Raw genomic sequence first — 21,868 nt, 5'->3', positions numbered from 1 at the left:
CTGCGGTTGGTACAGAATGCAGCAGCCAGGTTGATCTCTGGGTCATCTCGAAGAGACCATATTACTTTTATATTAAAAGAACTACACTGGCTACTAATAAGTTTCTGGGCAAAATACAAGGTGCTGGTTATAACCTATAAAGCCCCAAACAGTTTAGGTCCTGGGTATTTAAGAGAATGTCTTCTTTGCCATGAGCCCCATTGCCCATTGAGATGATTCGGAGAGGTTTGTCTGCAGTAGCCACCAGCTCATCTGGTGGACGGGTCTTCTCTGTTGCCATGAGCCTCTGGAATGTGCTCCCTGCTGAAATGAGAGCCTCACCATCTCTGACAACTTTTTAAAAAGTCTCTAAAGACTCCTTTATTCACCCAAGCTTTTAAACTTGACTTTGGTTTTACATTGTTTTAAGGTTTTCATTTTTGTTTTAATTCGCTTTATGTGGTTGTAAACCATCTAGACACAGAAGTTTGGGGCAGTGTGCAAATTTGATAAACAAACAAAATAAAAATTGCCCTTCCTGAGTATTAGTTTGGAAGTGATAATATTTTAGTGTGTAGAATAAGAACCACTTTGCTGGCTCATCTAAAAAAAAACCCCAAAGCCTTTATTTCTGCATGGCACAGGCCTTTCTAATGCCCATTCTTTTGCTCCTATGTTCTCTCCTAGGTATGTGCCCAGTTCTTCCCCATATGTTCTGAATACTTTCTAGGATATAACTGCCAGCTTGGCCACTTTCTAATAGTTGTTCTTTCCTTCCAATTTTAGGATGTGCCACTGATGGAATCTGAAAAAATGCAAGGGGAAAACTCTTCCCCCTCAGCAATCTACCTGCTCAATGAAGCCTCCCTGCCTGCACAAGCCAGAGGGCACCATAAAGACACAGAGTTTATCACCATGAGTAATGTTTCCAAAGCAGAGGACGAGGAGGAGGACAAGGAAGAGGAGGAGGAGGACATATCTTTTTCTCAAGACTTAGCACTTCTATTTTTCATGGAAGAACAGAATTTCAGTTTATGGGGCAAGCTGTCTAACCCAGAAGAAGAAGAGACAAGTGTACAACTAGAAAGAGGCCAGAGTAGTTCAAAGAACTGGACAGAACTTTCAGAGGGAGAAAGCAGTCTCAATATACAAGAAGTCAATTTGGAGGACAACTGGAGCCCCTCCTCGAGTTGCCATCAGGGAGAACTTACCACTGCTTATTCCTTAAGTGTTCATCAGTCTTCCCTAGTCAATACAGATACCCTGACACAGGTCCCAACCTCTCCCAGCGAGGTCACAGTAGGGCCAGTACAGACCCAAGCCCCCTCTGTTGGATTTCCCCAAGCCCTGAACCCTTATGACTCATTTCCTCAGACACAGTGTGAGGAAACCTTTAGAACAGACATTTTTCCTGCTCAGGAAGAATCAGCCTGTGAATGTTCCCAGCTGAGTCACAACATTTTAAATGCTGAGTCCTCCAGACCAAAGTCAGATGAAGATCACTCACTGGAAATGGAGGCACGACACAGAATCGACAAAGGATGTTCACAGGACATGAAAGCCACATGGAAGACTGATGAGGAGATGTCCTCTAAGATGGAGGGAGCTGGCATAATAGAGCCCAACCCTTATCCCTCCACAATGGATGATGATGATGAGAAAATTAAAGAGTTAAAGGCTCAAAGAGAATATGTGAAAACGTCTGCTGATTATCAGTTAGACTCTGAATTTTCTGAAAGAAATAAAACAAATTTAGATGGGATGCAAACAATGCCTGATGGAATCTTATCTTTACCATCTTCCAAGAGAATGAACAACCATTCAGACACAGAAGAGACAGTGGGAAATTGGGAGCAAAATCCATTTGTTTGCACTGTCTTCCATCTCCAGGAGGAGGAGGACACAGGAGGAGGCATGACTAATTTGGTAAAAGAGATAACACAAACAAAGCATGCTAAAAATGATAGAAATTGTGGTGAATCAGAACTGGAGCAGGAGGAGCTGTCAACAACAGATGAGCCAGAGGTGGCAAAGGTAGAGACCCCAGCGTGGACAGATGTGGAAACAAAAGAGGAGGAGGAGGAGGAGGAGGAGGAGGAGGAAGATCTAGATTGGAGAGAAATGCAAACCAGAATTCAAATAGAGCAGGAGAAGCTAGTGCTGGGGCATGATGATCAGGAAGAATGGGAGAGGGATATACAGTTACAAGAAGCATCCAGTGTAGAGCAAGAGAGAGCAGCCCCACCATTCACATTTAGTCTCAATATACCTTCTCATCCAGAAAATAACTTGTCCCTTCCCAGTTTCAAAAATAACAGTTCTTTGGTTGAGGATGAAGAGTTCATTTTCCATCTTGAAGAAATGTTTTCACCTAGTTACTTAGACTCAGTTTGTGTCCAAACAGCAATGGCCAAACCTATGCCATTTGCTAGAATGTCACCTGAAGGTCTGGACCCAGTAAGTGACAGCTCATGTACACAACTCCTCAAATGCCATGACTCTGGGCAGTGGGAATACTCTAGTATATATGGCCAAGTGGGCTGTATGTCCCAAAGTGGTCAAGATGGTGAGCAACCCATTGAGGAAGGCAGAAAAGCTTATCTTGAAAAAGAGGGCAGTGAAAATGCTAGAGATGGGAAATACATTGGGGGTTCTGATGGTGATGGAATGGTACCATCCTGTAGAGATTTACTAGTAACTCCTGATCCAGACAGCCCAAATGATTATCAGTCTATGGATCACCCTGTAGATGTTGAAATCTCTATTCCGGCCTCACTAATGGAGACCAAAACAGTAGTAGGTCTGGTGCAGGAAGATGCTGACAATGAAGCCAGCGATGGTATTGTAGGTTATGTTGTGCCACATGAAGAACCAGATTCCATACAAGAGCCACCAAACCAGAATCTACCTCTGGCTTGTCAACTGAACATAGTGCCTTCTGAAGAAGCCTCATTTTCAGGTAGTGTAGTCCATACTCCCTGCAAAAATGATATCTTTAGTAAGGACTTCTATTTTGGAGGAGAACCTCAGGATTCTGTTTCCAATATCCTCCAAAGTATACCTCCAAGGGAGGATCTGCCCAGTCCAGACAAAGAGAGTGTAGAACTGAGACTCATTTCATCTTTGACTGCACAAGATCCAATGTTATTTCAGGCACAAGACGATGCCACGAATTATTTCAAGAAATATCAGCAGCATTTGAAACCGCCTATTAGGAATTTTGTGTTTCCAGGAAAGGAAGCAGAAGCAAATACAATGTGCATAGTGCAACAAACATCAGCCAGTTTGTCACCATATTTTGTAGCTCCTGAAGAGGACAGAACAGGGCATGATTGCAACACTGACAGTCCTACCTCTCCCAATGCTTCTGTTTCTTTGGCCACTGATGTGGCTCAGCTCATAAAGCCTTTGACTGCAGTGCCAGACTCTGTTCAGACTCTAGCCCCTGAGTGTGCTTCCAGTTATGTCAGTCAGACCTCATCAGCTATGCCAGAATGCAGGCAGCAGCCTGCTCAGTGTTTAACCCCTCCACCCAGTAGAGACTTCCTTGCTCAGCTTCCAGCCCCTGATCTTGATCCCAAGCATCCCAGTCAACTCCTAGAACAATTGCCCCTTTCCACCCAAACATGCCAGTTCTTAGTCCTTAAGCCCACTGCCACTGAGGTTCCACAGTCTTCAGACTCAACTACATCTGACACTGAACTTCTTGATCAGCCATCAGCTTCTGGAACTACTTCTAACCAAACTAGCCAGCTTCCAGACCCAGCACCCAATTCTGACCAGACCCTGGAATATGGTGAACACCAAGTGGATCCCATTTCAATCCTTTTCAAAAAATCCCAACACTTTTTGTTTCCTGAACTTAATGCCAATCAGTCTGTTCAACTTCCACCCTCCAGTCAAATAAGTGAAGCTACAGGTCCTGAGATTAACACCAACCTCCTTGCTCAGTCTCCACCCTTTTCTCTTAACACTGGCCTTCACTATCTACCTCCTACTTCTCACAAGCTTCCAGTTCCTGATGGTGATCACTTTGCCCAACAACAAGCTGAAACAATAGAATCCAGTCTACCTGTTAACTATAAAATAGGCAATGATCACATACATAGTAGTCTATCCACTACCCCACCCTCTGCTCTTGCATCTCAAAACCTTGTCCAGGTTATGAACACTGACAGCAGAATGGAAGAATTATCTTGTGTACCATTGGCCAAGTCAGAGGGATCAGGTGTTCTTCATGGTCAAAAAGATTTGAATACAGATGAAACACCCAGTGATTTTGAGGTCAACCAGTGGGACGTACACTCAGATCTAATCATTTCAAGAAATAATGCTACATTTGTAAACCCCTGTTATAGCGTTCCTGAACGACTCACTAAGGTTACTGATATGCACGATGGGCAAGATTCATCTGACTACATCTCCCATTCCTCAATGGAGAGCCAGAAAATTCCTGATGCGGCAGAGAGCAGTGGTTCAATGCATCCAACTCCACTTCTAGCTTTCACCAACCCAATCCACTTCTTCCAGCATGGACCTCCATCACCACCAACTATCAGATGCCAACACAGGCAACTGGTTGTCTCTCAGGAAGCACAACGGCAGTGGCAGCAAACAGGCAATGCCAAGATAGGTGCAGCAGACACGTCAACCTCTATGTTAACACAGCAGATGGTAGCTGGAAGGACCAGGAAAAACATGGAAACATCAGTGGTGGAAGCAATCCCTCCTGTGGACCAGAGGAAGGAAGGGGTAGGCAAACATTCACCTTTAGAGAAATCTTCCAGTTGTCCAAACAAAAGTGTCATCAGGTTGGACACAAAAGAACCAGAATCTCATTCAAAGAAACAGGAGATATTACTCAAGCTTCGGACAAAAAGCAAAGACTGGCATCGACAGGGTGTGAGAAAGGTCTCAATACCAACAGACAATGTATTAGGTGAGTGCTCTTTAATCATTGTATCCTTTGCTAATGAACAACTGGTCAACTTATGGATGAGATTAGTAGTTACATTTTACCTCTATCTAATTATCTAAAAGCTGGTTCACACGAAGAGCCTGTTCACACAATTACAATTAAATCAGGTAACCACAGAGCATGTTGTGTGAATCTGGAAAAGGTCAGCGATCAACTTGGCAGTGCACCAACATGACATTCACCTGGGATTGACAGCCAGAGTTCAAATCTAAGGTTACCAATCCCGGGTGAATGTCTGGTTGTAGGGATGTGCACGGACCGGTCCAGAGCCCATTCTAAGGGCCTCCGAATCGGTCTGTACCTGGTGCCGGTTCAGCGGTTTGACACCAGCAGGGGTGTGTGTGTACCTTTAAGGGGGGGAGGGTGTACTTACCCCTCCCATTGCTTTTTCCCCTCCAGCACTCCCAGCTTTGAAAGCATTTGGGGTTTCAGGATATCTCCCTGACACCCCTTTCCCCGTTCCTCAGCAAAAAGCTTCAAAAGGCTGACCGTGTGCGCATGTCTGATGTACGCACACATGGACGTGACAAGCATGCAGGGTGTGCACACGTACAGTCAGCCTTTTGAAGCTTTTTGCCGAGGAATAGGGAGAGGGGCGGCAGAGAGGTACCCTGATGCTCCAAATGCTTTCAAAACCAGGAGCGCTGGAGCAGGAAAAGCGGTGGGAGGGGTAAGTACACCCTCCCCGGCCCTTAAAGAGCCCCTCTCCCCAGTGCCAGACCGTAGAAGTGTGGTTCCATGCACATCACTATCTGGTTGGTGTGCTGCCAACCAGAGATCACCAACTTTTTCCAAGTTCAAACAACACGCTCTGCAGGACTGCACATGTCATGTGAATCTAGGATTTAAGTTACTGGCCATTACTGTGATGTGAACTGGCTCTAAAACTATAAGAGCACTGCTGGATCCAATCAAGGGTCCTTACAGTCCAGCAAACTGCTTTCAAGAGTAACCAGGCAGATGACTCTCGGAAGCCCACAAGCAAGGTATGGACATGAGTGGTATGCCCTGCTTGTCACCATTATCTGATATTGAAAAGTATATTTCTGAACATTATGGGGTTCAATTGAGTCATAATGACTAATAGCCACTGACAGACTATCCTCTCCATCACTTTTGTCTAATGCCTTTTAAAGCCATTTAGTAGGAATGTGAAAAACATTTTGACGCTGAAACATTTCAACTTGAAATGGGCCATTTCAAGTGTTTCGAGCTTGGAACAAAACAAGCCAATTTTGATTCGAAACGTTTCAAACTTTTTGAGCACCATTTTGGAGGCCTGTTTTCCCCTTGCTGATTGGTTTTCTAGCACTGGCTTCTAATCCTATGAGAGTTTGAGGGAAAAGATAAAAATTTGTTTAAAATTGCCTGCTTGCCCATTTCTTTTGTGGGTTGGGTGGTAGGTGGCTCCCATTATGCCCTACCACCCTACTCACTTTGGTGTCCCTAGGAGCTACCTGGGGGGGGGCTCAATGGGGTGTTTCAAGTTATCCCATTGTTTCCTATGGCTGAAACACTGGAAACTTTTTGAGTTTTGTTGGCAGTATTTATTCCTCCCAAGAAATGAGGATCAATTGGGGCAGGAGGAAGATTAAGCCCCTCACATATATGGTGTCACGGAATAGATACTTCTATGTTCTCCTTGATGAGTGAATGCCGCTCTCTCGTGGGAAGAAAAAGCAAAGCAAAGCACTGCACCTGAGGATGCTTTTGCACTAAGAGCAAAACCTACCCTCTGCATCTAGGTGGCCTCTACACAGAGATGCCCTCCTTCCTGCAATATATACTCACTCTCTCTTCCTGCCATTCCACCTGTCATAATGAGCAAACCATCCATTGTCCCAGATGAGGAGTCCTAGCTGAATTGCATGAATTTCAATACTTAACTAGTTTGCAAAAATAAATTTTAAAAATGTCTTCTTGCACTCTTTCAATTTCAGCAGAAGCAATAGCAGCTCTTGTCCCTTCAAAGGAGGAAGTCCCTGCACATAAAGACAAATCAGTCAACTTAGATCAAGCTATATATGGGTGAGTGCTGCAATAGAAGTTTCTTTGTTTCCAACCCCTTGAAGCCCCTGGTAATAGTGGTCCTAAAAAATCACTTTAGTGCTTTCAGGATATATCCTGTAGAATACAGAGCATGCTGCTTTATGACTCCATATTCTCTCCTGTACTTCACTCCATGCCACAGGAGCTGAAGACCAGTTGCTTCCACACTAGCCCTTTTCTCTGGAATTGCCATTCTTTGTTCATTTACTTTTGAATGAAGCATCTGCATAACACTGTTGTCAGGTTGTTGCATTCCAGTGTTTTTTGTGTTGTCCTGGGCCTTTCCCAGATGGCGGGCTTTACCGTGGGATTAAGTGGGGTAAAGTAGAGAGAGTTATGAGTGCATATATTAGCCACATATATGCAGAGTAAAGATAATTCAGAGAAAGCTGGGGGCCATTCACGTCAATGTTGTTTTAAAAGGGTTCCTTTCAATTCCTTATGATTTTCCTCCATGCACCGTTTGTACTGCATGCTCCCTGGTTTCTCTGGCCCCCTTTGGCAAATGGCTTTCTAGAGGAGGCGGGATGCTGCTCCTCCTCTTTCTTACCTGCACATGCATGGTGTGTGTCTTTGAAAATTTTCAATTGAGCCCATGCAAATTTATTTCAATTTCCGCTTTTTAAAAGAAAACCTTATTTTGGGGGAGACTTCTGCAAGACCATTGACTTGCCAGACCAATGACAGTGAAACATTTTTTAGCCTACTTTTGAGTAGGCTTATGAGATCACCTGGCATTCTGTGTGTGTGTCCATGTCTATGTCCATGTGTCCCTCCCCGCAGTCAACTTTGCAACACCTGGACCAATATGAACCAAACAGGGTACAGTTGTAGGGACACATAGGGATACTTCAGTGGCGTAGTTTGTGATGATGCCATCCACCCCAATTCAAGATGGCAGATGCATAAACTTTTGAGGTGCAAGTGGGCTAACTTGTGAACCACCTAACCAATTTGAACCAAATTTGCTACAGCTGTAAGGACACATAGGGGTTCCCTAATGGCATGGTGTGTGATGATGTCATCCACACCAATTCAAGATGACGGCCATGTGAACATCTGAGGCGCAAGCAGGCTAATTTGCGGACTGTCTTCTCAATTTAAACCAAATTAGGTACAGTTGCAGTAAGTGACACACAGGGACTTCTCAATGGCATAGTTTGTGATGATGTCATTCACACCAATTCAAGATGGCAGACATGTAAACTTTTGAGGTGCAAGTGGGCTAACTTGTGAACAGCTTAACCGATTTGAACCAAATTTGCTACAGTGAATGGACACATAGGGCTGCCCCAGTGGTGTGGTTTGTGATTATATCACCCACCCTGATCCAAGATGGCAGATGCATAAACGTTTGAGGCACAGTGCACTAACTTGAGGACTGTCTGACTGATTTGAATGAAATTTGGAACAGCTGTAGTGAGTGACACTAACCTGTGCACTAACTTGTTCACTAACCGATTTGATCCAAATTTGGAACAGCTGTAGTGAGTGACACATAGGGACACCTAAATGGTGCAGGTTGTAATAATGACATCACCAAGAGGGCAGACACATGAACATTAGAGGTGCAAGAGATCTAACTTGTGGAGCTTGATTTGTACCAAATTTAGTCCAGATGTAGAGAAAGTGAAAGGAAAGTAGGCTGATTAGTTCTTACTAGAACAACTTGTTCCTATTGTAAAGTCTGTGGTCTATCCATGTGGTTTTACTGGTAAAGGATCAACCATCAACAGTAAATGATCCAGCAGTCAAGAAATATGCCATAGATTTGTGCTTAGTAGGGTTGCAATGAAGGCCTTGGAAAGCATATTTAGATGCCATGATGTGTCTATACCTACAAAGATTAGAATCGTTTGGACAGTGGTCTTTCCTGTGACACTCTATGGATGCAAAATCTGGGCTTTGAAGAAACAAGATAGAAAAAGTATTGACACTTTTGAACTTTGGGGCTGGGGAAGACTTTTGAGGATAACATGGACAGCCAGGAAAACAAACAAATGGATCATAGAACAAATCAATCCAGAATTTTCTTTTGAGGCACAAATGACCAGGCTCAAACTATCATATTTTGGACACATATTATGCAAAGACCCAGCTCCCTTGAGAAGTCCATAATGCTGGGAAATGTTGAAGGAAAGAGAAGAAGAGGACAACCAGCAGCAAGGTGGATGGACTTGATTATGACAGCAATGAATGCACCGCTGAGAGACCTTAAAGGCCAAGTTGAAGACAGATCATCCTGGAGAGCATCTATCTATGTGGTTGCTAAGAGTTGACACCAACTTGACGGTGCTTAATCAATCAATCAATCAGTCAATCAATCAATCAATCAAAACCTGTGGTAAACATTCTGTCTATTGCCAGCAGATGGCACTTTTCTGGGGCAGAGCTGTAATCTGGCACTCAGTGGTCCCCAGCACCCCACTCATGGTGGGGGCGGCTGCAGCAGCGAGGATGGCAACAGCAGAAGCCTCCCTGAGGGAGGAGTCCCGGGTAGGCTGCCCTGCCCCCACTGCTTAGTCGCCATTGCAGCCACCACCACCACCTCTTCACACATGCAGATTCCACTCTGATATAGTTACATAGATATATATAGTCTTCCACTTGGGGAAGTGGGGCTTATCTAGGTCCCCATTGCACATACCCTTCCCTTGCTGACTCCTGGGTGTGCTTGCATGAACTGCTTCCTCTTGGTTCATACGTACAGATGCAGACCTTCTTTTTCTGCCATGCACATGTGGTGGCTGAGTGGTGGGGGCAGGGCAGCCTACCCTGGTCTCAGTGTTCCCTCTAAGGCCTGTGCATATCCCTGTGCTCACAAGTTTTTATATGTTCGTTCAGTCAGTTCTAGATCCTGCTCAGTTGGAATCAGGAAGGTCCCACTCTGAATGCATGTGTGCACACACTGCTGTGATACTCCCACCCACAACATAACTCATTCCGCACACAGATGAAAAAAATCAGAGAGAACACTGCCTGGGCTTCTCCCTCAGGGAGGCTGAGGCTGCTGCCGCCAGCCCTGCTGTGTGTGGCAGGGAGAAAGGGGACTCCCCATATGGTCGGGAAAGAAGGGGTGTCAGAGGGGGAGGGGCACTTTAGGGGGGATGCCAGGTTTTGAGGCAGGCAGCCTACCCTGGGCTGCTCCCTCAGGGAGGCTGCAGCTGCTGCCACTGCTGCTATACACAATAGAGGAAAGGGGCTCTCCTTGCATAGTGAAAAAAGAAGGGGTGCTCACAGGGGAGGGGCACTGCAGGGGGTACCACTGGGTTGGGGGGCGGACAGCCCGAACACAGGCCACCTATGTCCTCCCTACACCACTGCACTTTTCTGCTGGGTTTTGTTTGGATAGATTTATTTGGGTTTCTTTTCTCTCTCTCTCTTGCTCCCCCTTTAGGCAGTCAATCTTACAGAAGATTGATGGGATAATTGGGTGAATTGCTCCTCCTTCAGGCAGTCAATCTTCTGGGGGAAAAATCACCATTAATCTATTTTTGAAAAATTAAAATGAAAAGCTAGGATTTAAGAAAAGGTGCTCTATCATTATGACCCCTCCATACATCTCAAAAGAAACATCGGGATACACCGAAGTATCAAAAAAAGGCATCATTAATAGTGGAACCTTGTAGCAAGGAGATAATGCTGGCTAAGCTCCAGTGTGCAGGGGAAAATCTGAATCTGGAGGGCATCTTGATATCATGCATGGATGATGTAATCCTCCCCCCCACGTATGAATGCACACCCACCCTTCCTGTGCAAAGGGTGGATGTATGAATGCACACCCACCCTTCCTGAAGCAAAGTAAAATAGCTGTCTGGGCTTTTTTCTGACCTGATTTGTGGCTCTCTCTCTCTTTGCTGCACTAGCTTGCCCAGTGTGTGAACAGGAAACCCTAGTGGGACTTTTAAGAACTTCTCATTTAAACTAAAAGCCTTTTGTTTGCAGATTCAGCTCCTTGTATTGCTTCCCAGGTCAGCATAGCTGTGGTATTAGTGCCGAATTGTCTATTATTTAGTTAGCTTTTTCTCCCCACAGATGGGGGAGAGTGCTTGCATTGGCAAAATTACTTGTTTCTTTCTTTTTAAATCGTTTCTTTTTTTAATGGTGAAGTAGAACTATATATTGGGGATAAACCAGTTCCTTTGGAAGGTGTGTTGCTTTTCATTATTTTTATAATACTCATGTCTTAATGTTTTCCCTTCCCTGAAAGAGAGAAGAGACCAGCACTGACAGTGGAAAATATCAAACGACGACATTCTAGACTGATCAATTCATGTAAGCATCTCTTGCTTTCAAGCTATTCTTCCTTACCAGTAAGATAGATGGAGCAGAACACCAGAACAACTTAGAGGCAGCAATACAGCTGAGAAGGGTATTCAATATGAGCTCCCTATTAAAAGGGGACAGGAGGACACCCCCCCCCAAAATCTGAGTGAACTATTATAGGGTACCATTTACCAGGCATTAACCATGTGCATGTAACCACTTTGTAAGCCAGTTTCCTGCGGGCCAAAATGGATGAGGTACTGGCAGCTGTTCCATTTGTTTGTGTGTCTTCCCCAGTTATGAATAAAGTTTGCATGCAGATTGGATTTTCTCATCAAAAGAGATGCACAGGCAAGGACAGCGGAACCTTTCCCCAGAGTTACCTCCCTGCATTCTGTAGTTTCAAGAGCTTTACTCTCCAGCATGGCCCACTTTCATTAACAGAGCTGGGCTGGGAGAAAAATGCTTGGAGTGATTGACTGCAGGGAAATAAGGCAGGGAAGGGCTCAGCTCCCCTCACTCATATATGCCCCCTTTGATGATAAAGTTATAGCTCCCAAATCAACCCCCAATCTATACATGGACAAGGTAGGAACATGAAAAACAAATGAGGGTGACCCATTTATGACAAGTTTGGCCCTGTATCATGCTGTGAAATATTTTTCCCCACACCAATGGTGGGGATGTGTGGCAAAATAGTTGCCTTTATCCACTCTGTGTACATAATTGTCATGGACTTTAGGGCTTTAACTGGCAACCTCATAGTCTGCGGCTGTGATCTAGCCTTGTGTGAGCTACCATGGATTGGGTGTGCTCAGGTCTCAGAGCCCTCTTCAGTTACAAACAGGAATAGGAGTGTGCAGCATCAGCTCCTGCAGTTGGCAGGTAGCACAAAGCCTTTGGATTTTCCAAGCTTGGTAAAAATATCTAGAGTCTCCTCTTCTGCCTTTGCAGGTCAACAGAGCTGTACCTTCCATTTGCCGCATTCTAGTTCAAGCCACTGACTTTGTGGGGCCCTGTAGTAGAAAAACCCTTCAGACCCAGGCATGAGTGCAGGAATAGATTGATATATTCTGAACAAGAGCCATTTCTCATTTTGTTATATAAAGACAGAGGCATAGTCATATGGGTCACGTCTGTGTCTGAAATCACACATATTACATATGTATCTATTGCTTGAAGAAGGCCCCCTGAGTTATAGAAATAATCCAGTTTGTTAGCTACACTGGAAGGGATTGGGGGGGGTGCTGGATTTTCAGCTTTCATTGTTTAAGTAAGCAAGTTTGATGGCCTTATATTTACAGAAATACAAGGAAAAATGTGGAGACAGAATTCTTCTCAGTTGTTCAGTAAGAAGTCAGTTGCTCCTACCTTCTAGTATACTGACCAATGAGGACAAAGGAACAATTATTTGCAAGCTCTTGGTTGGTTTTTTTTTAAATATTAGAACTCGATGTAATTGTTTTAAATAGATTTACAAATAACCTAAAGCTAAATATATGAGCTTTTAAGCTTATATTGTCTCACACTGATATGTGGTGACCTGTCTCTCCTCCCTCCTCCAATGCATCCATGGGGCCTCCTCTTGACACATACATCCCATACAGGTTTTGGATACAGATCTGCTACATTGCTTCTGAAGGTATACAACTTGATGGTCTTTTTCCACAGCAAGGTTACTGTACCAGGAATACAGTGATGTTGCACTGAACAAAGCCATTCAAAGTCAGAAGCGAGCAGATTCTTTGACCGAAGACCAGGAACTTGCATCCCCAGGCTCCCCAAGATTACGAAGAAAAGTGATCCCACCGCAAGACTCCTACCTACAACGCCTGTCTGTTTCATCTACTGCATCCCTCTGGCAGGACATCCCGATGGTCCGAGGGAGCACAATGCTGCTTAGCATGACCCGTGAGGAGCAGAAGCTGCAGGAGGTAATGGGTGAGGGCCAGGCTAAACTTGCAGGCAAACCTCATTATACAAGGACTCTATATCCGAGGTTTCACGTATTTGCAGGGGTCTAATTGACACCATATGTGGGTTAAAACCCATTTATCTGTGGTTTCTAGAGGGCCAGAAGTGACTGAAGAGGTCATTTCAGGCCACCATTATGCCAGGAGAAGCAATTCTGTGCCTTTTTTTAAAAAAAGCATCCTCCCCTTTTTTGTGGGGGGAAATGGGGAATTTCAGTCTGGGGAGCTTATTCCTGGACAGCTGGACACCCGCAGAGCACGATAGGGGACTTTTGCACGTTGTTTAAAACCTTTTTTAACCTCCCCCCGCCCTTTCCCATAGAGTCAATGCCTTGGTGTCTGCGGTTTCAGTTTCAGCATCCCCTCTCCCTGGGGGAACAAAACCCGCATGGATACTAAGTTTTGTCTGTATTTTATTAGGAAAGCTAACACAATATGAACCAAGAACAGATGAAAGACAGCACACTAACAGATGGGGGGGGATCTATATTGTAATACATGAAGTGATTCCCCCCCCCCTCCGGATGTGGTGATGAAGCACCTGGCAGTGACTGCATAAATTGCCCTAATGTCAGAGGTCCACAACAGGATGAAGTGACTCTGGTGACTTTTTGCTGACCTGACCTGACCTTATAAGTAGTTCTCTGGCTGCCATTGACTGTGCTTTGTCCTAGAGAGCAGCAGGGCAGACAGAAAGGGTAGCAAAAGCAGGAACAGAGGGAAGGAGGGTTCAAGGTGCAGTGATCCAGAGGAATGAGGAGGGAAGAGGAGCATCCCAAGAGAAAAACTGGGAGAGTGGACAGAGAAGAGAAGTGCACATAGGAGATCTAAAGTCAAAGAAGGCTGCAATTCACATATAACATATGCAGCCTAATCTTTGGGTGTAAACTTCAAGGATGTTTTACATTTAAAAGGAAACATGCTACCATCAATTTTTCATGAATATAAAGCCCAGTCCTATGCATCTTTATGTGGAGGTTAAATCCCAATTAATTCAATTGGGCTTATTCTCAAGTAAGTGCACACAAAATCAATAATGGAAGCACTAAACACACACTTCTGTGGTAAGTAGTTTGACCCTTAGATTATACAGGAAAAAGGTGGCACTGAAGACAGCGATACTGAAATAACTAATTGGCTGAAGTAAATGAAGTACATTTAAGACAAGCGTAAATTAAGGGACATTGAGACTGACAAGTTGGCAAAAGCAAATGCACATTTTCTTTTGCCCTGAATCCAGGTGGCTAGAAAGGAGCAAAAGAAAGAAAGAAAGGATGCATTTCACTAATCTGGATAAGAAGAAAGACGGATAGACTTTCAAGTCTGTAGACCGAGGCATTCATGGCACATTTGGTTTTCTAGCATTTGAGTGCTGTTCTTGATCTGCTATTTTTGATGGACCAGTCTGAGTTAAAGAACTCTCTTCTGATCGACAATGAAGTGAGACACACAGCTGCTGGCTCTGTATCTGTCACAGCCTCATTCAGACCTTGTTATGCTACTGCTCCATCAGGAACCTGCAGATATGGCCTGTCACCCATGAGTACTGGGACATTCCTTTTTCATTTTCCTCTGTCCCAAATAATTCATTTCCTAATAAGTGTTCTCTGCGATCTAGAGCTATGTTCTCCTTCTTCTTATCAACAGGCCAAGTTTGAACTGATTGCTTCAGAGGCCTCATACCTAAGGAGCTTAAATGTGGCAGTGGACCACTTTCAGCACTCCCAGGAACTACAGGCTCTCCTAGCCAATCAAGATAAACAGTGGCTTTTCTCCCGCCTTCAGGATGTGCGTGATGTTAGTGCCAAGTGAGTCCTGGCCCTTTTGTTCTCAAAACCCAACAGATTATGCTAATTTTTGATATCCTTGGCCAATACAATTAATAGATACTTGTCCATACCCCAAAATCATTCTCACACACATTATCATGTTTCATAACATTTGTTCACTCGGTACTTTTGTACTTTTTGTACTTTTAAAGTACTTTTGAAACAGTTTTAAATGTTATTGCATTGTTTTTAGTTGTATTTTATTGTAGTTTTAATGTGTTTTTAATTGTATGTTTTATTTTACTATATATGGTTTTATTTTGTGATCCACCCAGAGAAAAACTGTTATGGGATGGTCATACAAATAAAGTTTAAAGTTTATTATTTAATATCTTATGTTAAATACTTACACAATATCTCCAAACATTCTGGAGTAAAACCTGGATCCCATTCTTCATGTTTCTGTAACCTTAAAGAAAATCTAGTACCTACATTAAACATTTTTTCAAAGTATCTTCTAGTGTTGTGCACGTATTACAAAAACGAAATACGTTGGCCAAAACATATTGTAATTACCACATTCTATTAACCATGATCTGCTTCTCTTTCATGATTACCTGTGGGGTTTCTGCAGTTTCCTCTTTGACCTGGAGGAGAAACTCGAGGAGAACATGTTCACTTTCAATGTGTGTGATGTGGCACTGAAGCATGCCCCAGAGTTCCGGCGGGTTTACTTGCCATACGTAACAAACCAGACCTACCAGGAGCAAACGTTTCAAAGGCTACAGTAAGAAACCTTTCTTGACTTTTTATTCTTCATAGCTCTCCATAAAACCTCTTTTAGGAATACCTACGCCACAGGCCTTAATGTCATTAGAGAAGTGTAGAGGAGCGGCTCTTTCCTCAAACATTCTCAGTACCCTCACTAAGTTACAATTCCCAGGAGTCTTTGGGGAAAGCATGACAATTTAGCCCTATACAGACATTAAACTTGTACAGGAATCTTGTGTGAACAACTGTATCTGCATTCATTTAAAAAATGAACAGGTACAGGCCCCTCAAATGCATGGTACAGATAGGAAAGCCTTATTCAGACATTATTTAAAAGAGATGCTGTACCTGGGTAAAGCATCTCAAATGGGGCTGGAAGTCCCACCCTGACCCCATCATCCATCTCCACATTTGCTGCTCATGCTTACTGTAGCATTTGTCTGAAGAGAGAAATACCGCTTCCATGATCAGGAGGCATGGGCGCTTGCACCTCCCAATAACAGAAATACCCATCATGGAAGTGGCATTCACTTCTTTAATGATGAATGACACTGTATGCATGAGTGGCCTCTGTGGAGGTGAGTGATGGGACCAGGGTGGGACTTCCAGTCACTTTTGAGATGCTGTACCCACTACCCAGGTACAGCATCTCTTTTTACTAACGTCTGAATGAGGTTGAAGTGTACCACTCTACCTCTGTTCAACAGAATATACGAATGACTGTACCTGTGTAGAAATCTGTATCTGTGCACACTGTATATTCATTGTACGAATGTTGAACATAACATGTGAATAGGGCTTTAAATTGGTATTAATCCAATGCAAGTGTGTGGTGAAAATATAAATGATCTGTTGCTTCCTTCGGAGAGTTCTTTGCATACCTGTAATTTGGAAAGGGAGACGCAAAGCAAGGACTTTGCACAGCATAACTAATAATTATTTCTCACACTATTGACAATAGTATTTTACTCAAGTTTTCCTGACTGTACTTATTATTCCAGACATATTATTCCAGAACTAAACTTATTCCAAACACTTTCAAAAAATGGCCATAGCTGTAACTTTCCAATTTTTCATTTTGATGAGTACACTTATTTTCTCCATGAACATAACGCACCACATCTACCTATACTAGTCCTGTAAGATGCATTACAAGGCTGATTATCAAATAAAGGTATTTGCACACCAGAGTTAAAAGTAGAACAGCCACTAAAATGCTGGGGTGGGGGAGCTAATTTTAATGGAAAAGGTTAAAAACAGCTGCTTGAGATTCCAAAGAAACCGGGTTCCAGTTAGCCATTGCTGCTTTGCCAGAGTTGTGGCCAAACCTTTATTTTGTAAACTTGTTATATATCAAGATCATAGTATGAGAGAGTGCCACTCTTGTGCACACTACAGCACATACGCAGTCCTGCACCATATGCCGAGTATGGTTTGCCTTTAATTTACAGAGCAAGGGGGTAAGCAGCAGCATCCTAGAGAGAGAAGCAGAATTAAGGCCTGACCGATTCAGTTTCCAGACCCACAGGCCCTTCTGCTTTTGACTAGCTCACCATAATTGCCTGTGCCTCTCAGGCCACAGATTGTTCACCAATGCCATAGATGAAGAGGCAGAACGCAAATGCCAACCCTGTGTGTAATGAGACGTCTCCTCTTTGGCAGGAATGGTGTTCCTGCCTTCCAACAGGTTTTGGAGAGACTGGAAAGTGATCCTGTTTGTCAGCGCCTCTCCCTTAAATCTTTCCTCATCCTCCCATTCCAGCGCATCACACGACTTAAACTCCTTCTCCAGGTAAGAGTGTTGAGGATACTGGATTTGTTACTTTAGATCAGCCAAACTCCATGGTTATGTCACTTATGAAATAGCATACACGGCTAAGTTTGTAATACATACGTAAGCTGCAGTTAGGAAATGACTGGATCTCCATTTCTTGAGCCTCTTCTCATGATTATGGAGAAGAGCTAGAGAGTGGTCTGCGGGGAAGGCCGGTTAAACTTACCTTCCCCATTCAATTTAGCTGGTGTTGCTGGGCACTTTCCCTGCATGTCCAGACAATTAAGAACATAAGAACAGCCCTACTGGATCAGGCCCATCTAGTACAGCATCCTGTCTCACACAGTGGCCCACCAATCAGATGCTGCTGGAACCCTACAGGCAGGAGCTGAGGGCATGCCCTCTCTCCTGCTGTTACTCCCCTGCAATTGGTACTCAGAGGCATCTTGCCTCTGAGGCTGGACATGGCCTGTAGCTCTCAGACTAGTAGCTGTTGATAGACCTCTCCTCCATGAAGTTATCCAAACTCCTCTTAAAGCCATCCAAACTAGTAGCCAACACCACATCTTGTGGCAGAGAATGACACAAGTTGATTATGCATTGTGTGAAAAAGTACTTCCATTTGTTGGACCTAAATGTCTTGGGAATATATTTGATGGGTTGATCCCTGGTTCTATTGTTATGTGTGTGAGAGAGAAAGTTCTCTCTATCCACTTTCTCTACACTGTGAATGATTTTATAAACCTCTATCATGTCTCCCCACAGTTGTCTTTTTTCTAAACTAAATAGCCTCAGGTGTTAACCTTGCCTCATAAGGAAGGTGCTCTAGGCCCCTGATCATCTTGGTTGCCCTCTTCTGCACCTTTTCCAGTTCTACAATGTCATTTTTAGATGTGGTGACCAGAATTGTATGCAGTACTCCAGGTGTGGCCGCAACATAGTTTTGTATAATGGCATCATAATATTAGCAGTTTTATTTTCAATCCCCTTCCTAATGATCTCTAGCATAGACTTGGCCTTTTTCACAACTGCTGCACATTGAGTCAACATTTTCAATGAGCTTTCCACCACAACCCCAAGATCCCTTTCCTGGTCAGTCACTGACAGCTCAGATCCCATCAGCATATACTTGAAGTTGGGGTTTTTCATCTCAGTGTTCATCACTTTACACTTGCCAACACTGAACAACATTAAGAATATAGGAAACTGCCATATACTGAGTCAGTCCATTGGTCTATCTAGCTCAGTATTGTCTTCACAGACTGGCAGCGGCTTCTCCAAGGTTGCAGGCAGGAATCTCTCTCAGCCCTATCTTGAAGAAGCCAGGGAGGGAAATTGAAACCTTCTGCTCTTCCCAGAGCGGCTACATCCCCTGAGGGGAATATCTTGCAGTGCTCACACCTCAAGTCTCCCATTCAGATGCAACCAGGGCAGACCCTGCTTAGCTAAGGGGACAAGTCATGCTGCTTGCTACCACAAGACCAGTTTTCCTCCCATATACCAGTTTTCCACCACTGGGCTACAGCCCCATAACACTATAATCAGCCAGTGAAATTGCCTAGTAGGCCAGACAATATTGTCGCCCACTCACCCAGTTTGGATAGATCCTTTTGGAGCTCCTCACAATCTGTTTTGGATTATCCTTGTGCTGGGGCAGTGGGGAGGGCCTGGGACTGGGATGTGTAGTCCCGGCCCCCAGAAATATGATGCACAACTCAAATGCAAGGTGCATCATGGGGATATCCCCGCCCTTCCCCGGGCTCCCCACAGTGTGGCAAGGAGCCACAGCTGCCACATGGTCTAGAAAGTGGGGTTAAGGGAGCACTCGCTCCCTTAACCTCGTTTTCAAGGATGGCTACATAGGTGGGTTTGCTGCCATGTTGCCACTGGGATTTGACCCAATCCTTGTGGTTCACACGCACCTTCCAAACCAGGCTGTGCTCCCTCAGCCCAGTTTTGCATGCGTGTGTGAATAGCCTCATAGTCTATTACAAGGAAAACTGACATTTAAATGCACATGTATTGTTAACAAATGATGTTTATTTTGCCATTTAACTCAAGAACTTTTAGTATCCAAAGTGTGATTCAGTCTCTGGGAAAGGTGCTTCCCAACCCTTCTATTTGAAATGTGTTTTGGGTGAAGATATCAGGGTCAGGGACTGGATCGCAGATCTCCTATAAGCTGTGTGTATACTTTGTCACAGTGTTATCATTTGTCTCCAGGAGCTTTTTCACACAGGGCTTTTAGTTCGCATCTCCTCTGGAATGGAATATATGTGTTCACATATCGGCCAAATTTACCCCAAAGTCCTGTGAATTATCGGGGAGCACTTCAAACACAATTCAGGTTTCTCATTGCACATTAGAGTGTAACCCATTTATACCCAGGGTAAATGATGCACTTTTTGCATAATTTTTTGGGGAGGGGGCAACTTCGAACTCTTGGTAAAGCCTCGCAGTAAACTTGTGGTAAAGCCTACTCTCTGAAAATGCTCCAGGAGGATGGGTTAACAAACATCATTGCTAAAATAGCATGACAAAAAAACCAAAAACCCTCAGGACAGACATTAAAGCATGGGCGTAGCATCCATTGGACGAGGGGGTGCAAATTTCCCTGGGTCCAAAGAGTCAAGGGGCCCACAAGGGCTATGCCCCCATGCACCGCCTGCTGCCATTTCCCATTTACCCTTGTTGGTGGTGGTTGTGGTTGTGGTGGGTGGGCCTCTCCCCCTCCCCGGTTGATGTGTGGGCCTCTCTCCCCTCCCTGGCCAGCATGTAGGCCTCCCTATTCTCTGGCTGGTGTGCCAGCTTCTCTCATGCTTGCATGTGGGCCTCCCCATTGAGTAGGGAGGGCATTGCGTGCCGTGTCATGACATCACGGCACACTCTCCCTACTCGATGGGGAGGCCCGCATGCAGACGCGAGAGAAGCCAGTGCACCGGCCATGGAATGGGGACGCCCGCACACTGGCCAGAGAGAAGTCGGCATGCCCACCACCACAGGTAAATAGAGGGAAATGCATGGCAGCAGGGCTGGAAAGTAGGGGCATGGCTTCAGTGCTGAGGTGTGCGGGGAGCCCCTGAAACAACTTTGTCCCCGGGCCGTCGGGAGTCTCCCTACGCCTCTGCATTAAAGAATTGCAGCTGATAAGTGAAAATAGAACTTTAGATGGAGATTCCACTGATTATCTGAAAATTTTCAGCATAGATATGAGTCAGCGTGCAGCTCCTGGGCCTAATCTGGCTTCCTGAAAAGTGCTGACTCCACCTTCACCACCTTACCAATTTGGAAGAAAAAGAGGTGCAAAGAATCAGTGCATCTGTGTGGAAAGCCAATCTACAGTTGAAAGTTGAAGTACTGGTCCAGCAGTGGTGGACCACCACCTTTTCTCAAAATAGTCTTCTTAAAAAACCCAGGGATCTACAGTAGATGCTGTGCACTAACTGCCTGTTAAATCAACTTTAAGTCAGCACCAACTCAAAATAAATTCAGAAAACAGTTAAGTTCTTCACCTCTTATCAGAAACCTTTTGCTTCCATTCTGTAGAACATATTGAAGAGAACTCGGCCTGGTGCTGATGAAGAAGTGCAGGCCACTCAAGCATATGATGCTCTTGAGAAGGTAAGGGATGCCAAAAATCTATCCTACAACCCTGCCACCAACTCTGCTTATCCCATGCAGAGAACTCCTATTTGTTCAGAAATTCTTCTAAACTTGCCAGGTCACAATTCTGATTAAACAGAAACGGAAATATCCATGATCTATTTTTTTGAAATGCAGATGAGCTAAGTTTTCTTGGGACGGAATCCTTACGGAATAGGATCAAGATGCAGATCCTGAACACAAATGAGGTCCAGCTGGTGGATCTTTTTCTGAAAATAGTTGCAGCACTACCAGCATAGGAAGCGGTTGATCCCAAGTGACTAGTTTCTTCAATTCTGCGCTCTAGTCACAAAAGAAACAGTGTCATGTATACAACTTCTTTCTTAATATAGGCAGAAAAGTAACAGGACTTATAACTGCACTGTTTCTAACAGTGGCTTTTCATCAGCTTTTGAGTCCTACACAGAAAGGCAAACCCAAAGAACCTTAGAAAGACAGGGTATTAAAGTGAATGGGATTGGCTTAGCACCAATGACACTAAAACAATTGCTAGTTAACTCCAGATTGTATGACTGTATGGTGTGATGCACAATTCTGTGAAATTTGTGAACAGGGGAAAGGAAATTATGGAAAGAAAGGTGCAATATATACAACTATCTGGGCTGGACACAGAGCATCTGCGCCTGCGGCCAGCCCACCCACCCGC

The 21,868-nt window shown here is 44.3% G+C and overlaps 1 protein-coding gene across 1 annotated transcript in view; it reads left to right on the top strand.

The window, feature by feature from the left end:
* Positions 1–977: 977 nt before the first annotated feature.
* Positions 978–21,868, top strand: part of ARHGEF5 (Rho guanine nucleotide exchange factor 5) — a 43,310-nt gene continuing 22,419 nt past the window's right edge. Inside the window, exons 1-8 of the mRNA XM_053258595.1 lie at positions 978–4,918; positions 6,898–6,985; positions 11,217–11,281; positions 12,944–13,206; positions 14,893–15,053; positions 15,649–15,801; positions 17,448–17,577; positions 21,106–21,180. Of these exons, the coding sequence (XP_053114570.1) occupies positions 991–4,918; positions 6,898–6,985; positions 11,217–11,281; positions 12,944–13,206; positions 14,893–15,053; positions 15,649–15,801; positions 17,448–17,577; positions 21,106–21,180 (4,863 nt within the window). The 5' untranslated portion in view covers positions 978–990. The remainder of the gene's footprint in view (positions 4,919–6,897; positions 6,986–11,216; positions 11,282–12,943; positions 13,207–14,892; positions 15,054–15,648; positions 15,802–17,447; positions 17,578–21,105; positions 21,181–21,868) is intronic.

The sequence above is a fragment of the Hemicordylus capensis genome, chromosome 5 (assembly GCF_027244095.1).
Source record: "Hemicordylus capensis ecotype Gifberg chromosome 5, rHemCap1.1.pri, whole genome shotgun sequence".
Lineage (NCBI taxonomy): Eukaryota > Metazoa > Chordata > Lepidosauria > Squamata > Cordylidae > Hemicordylus > Hemicordylus capensis.
Note: the sequence above shows the minus strand (reverse complement) of the source record. Positions and strands in the feature narration are given on the sequence as shown.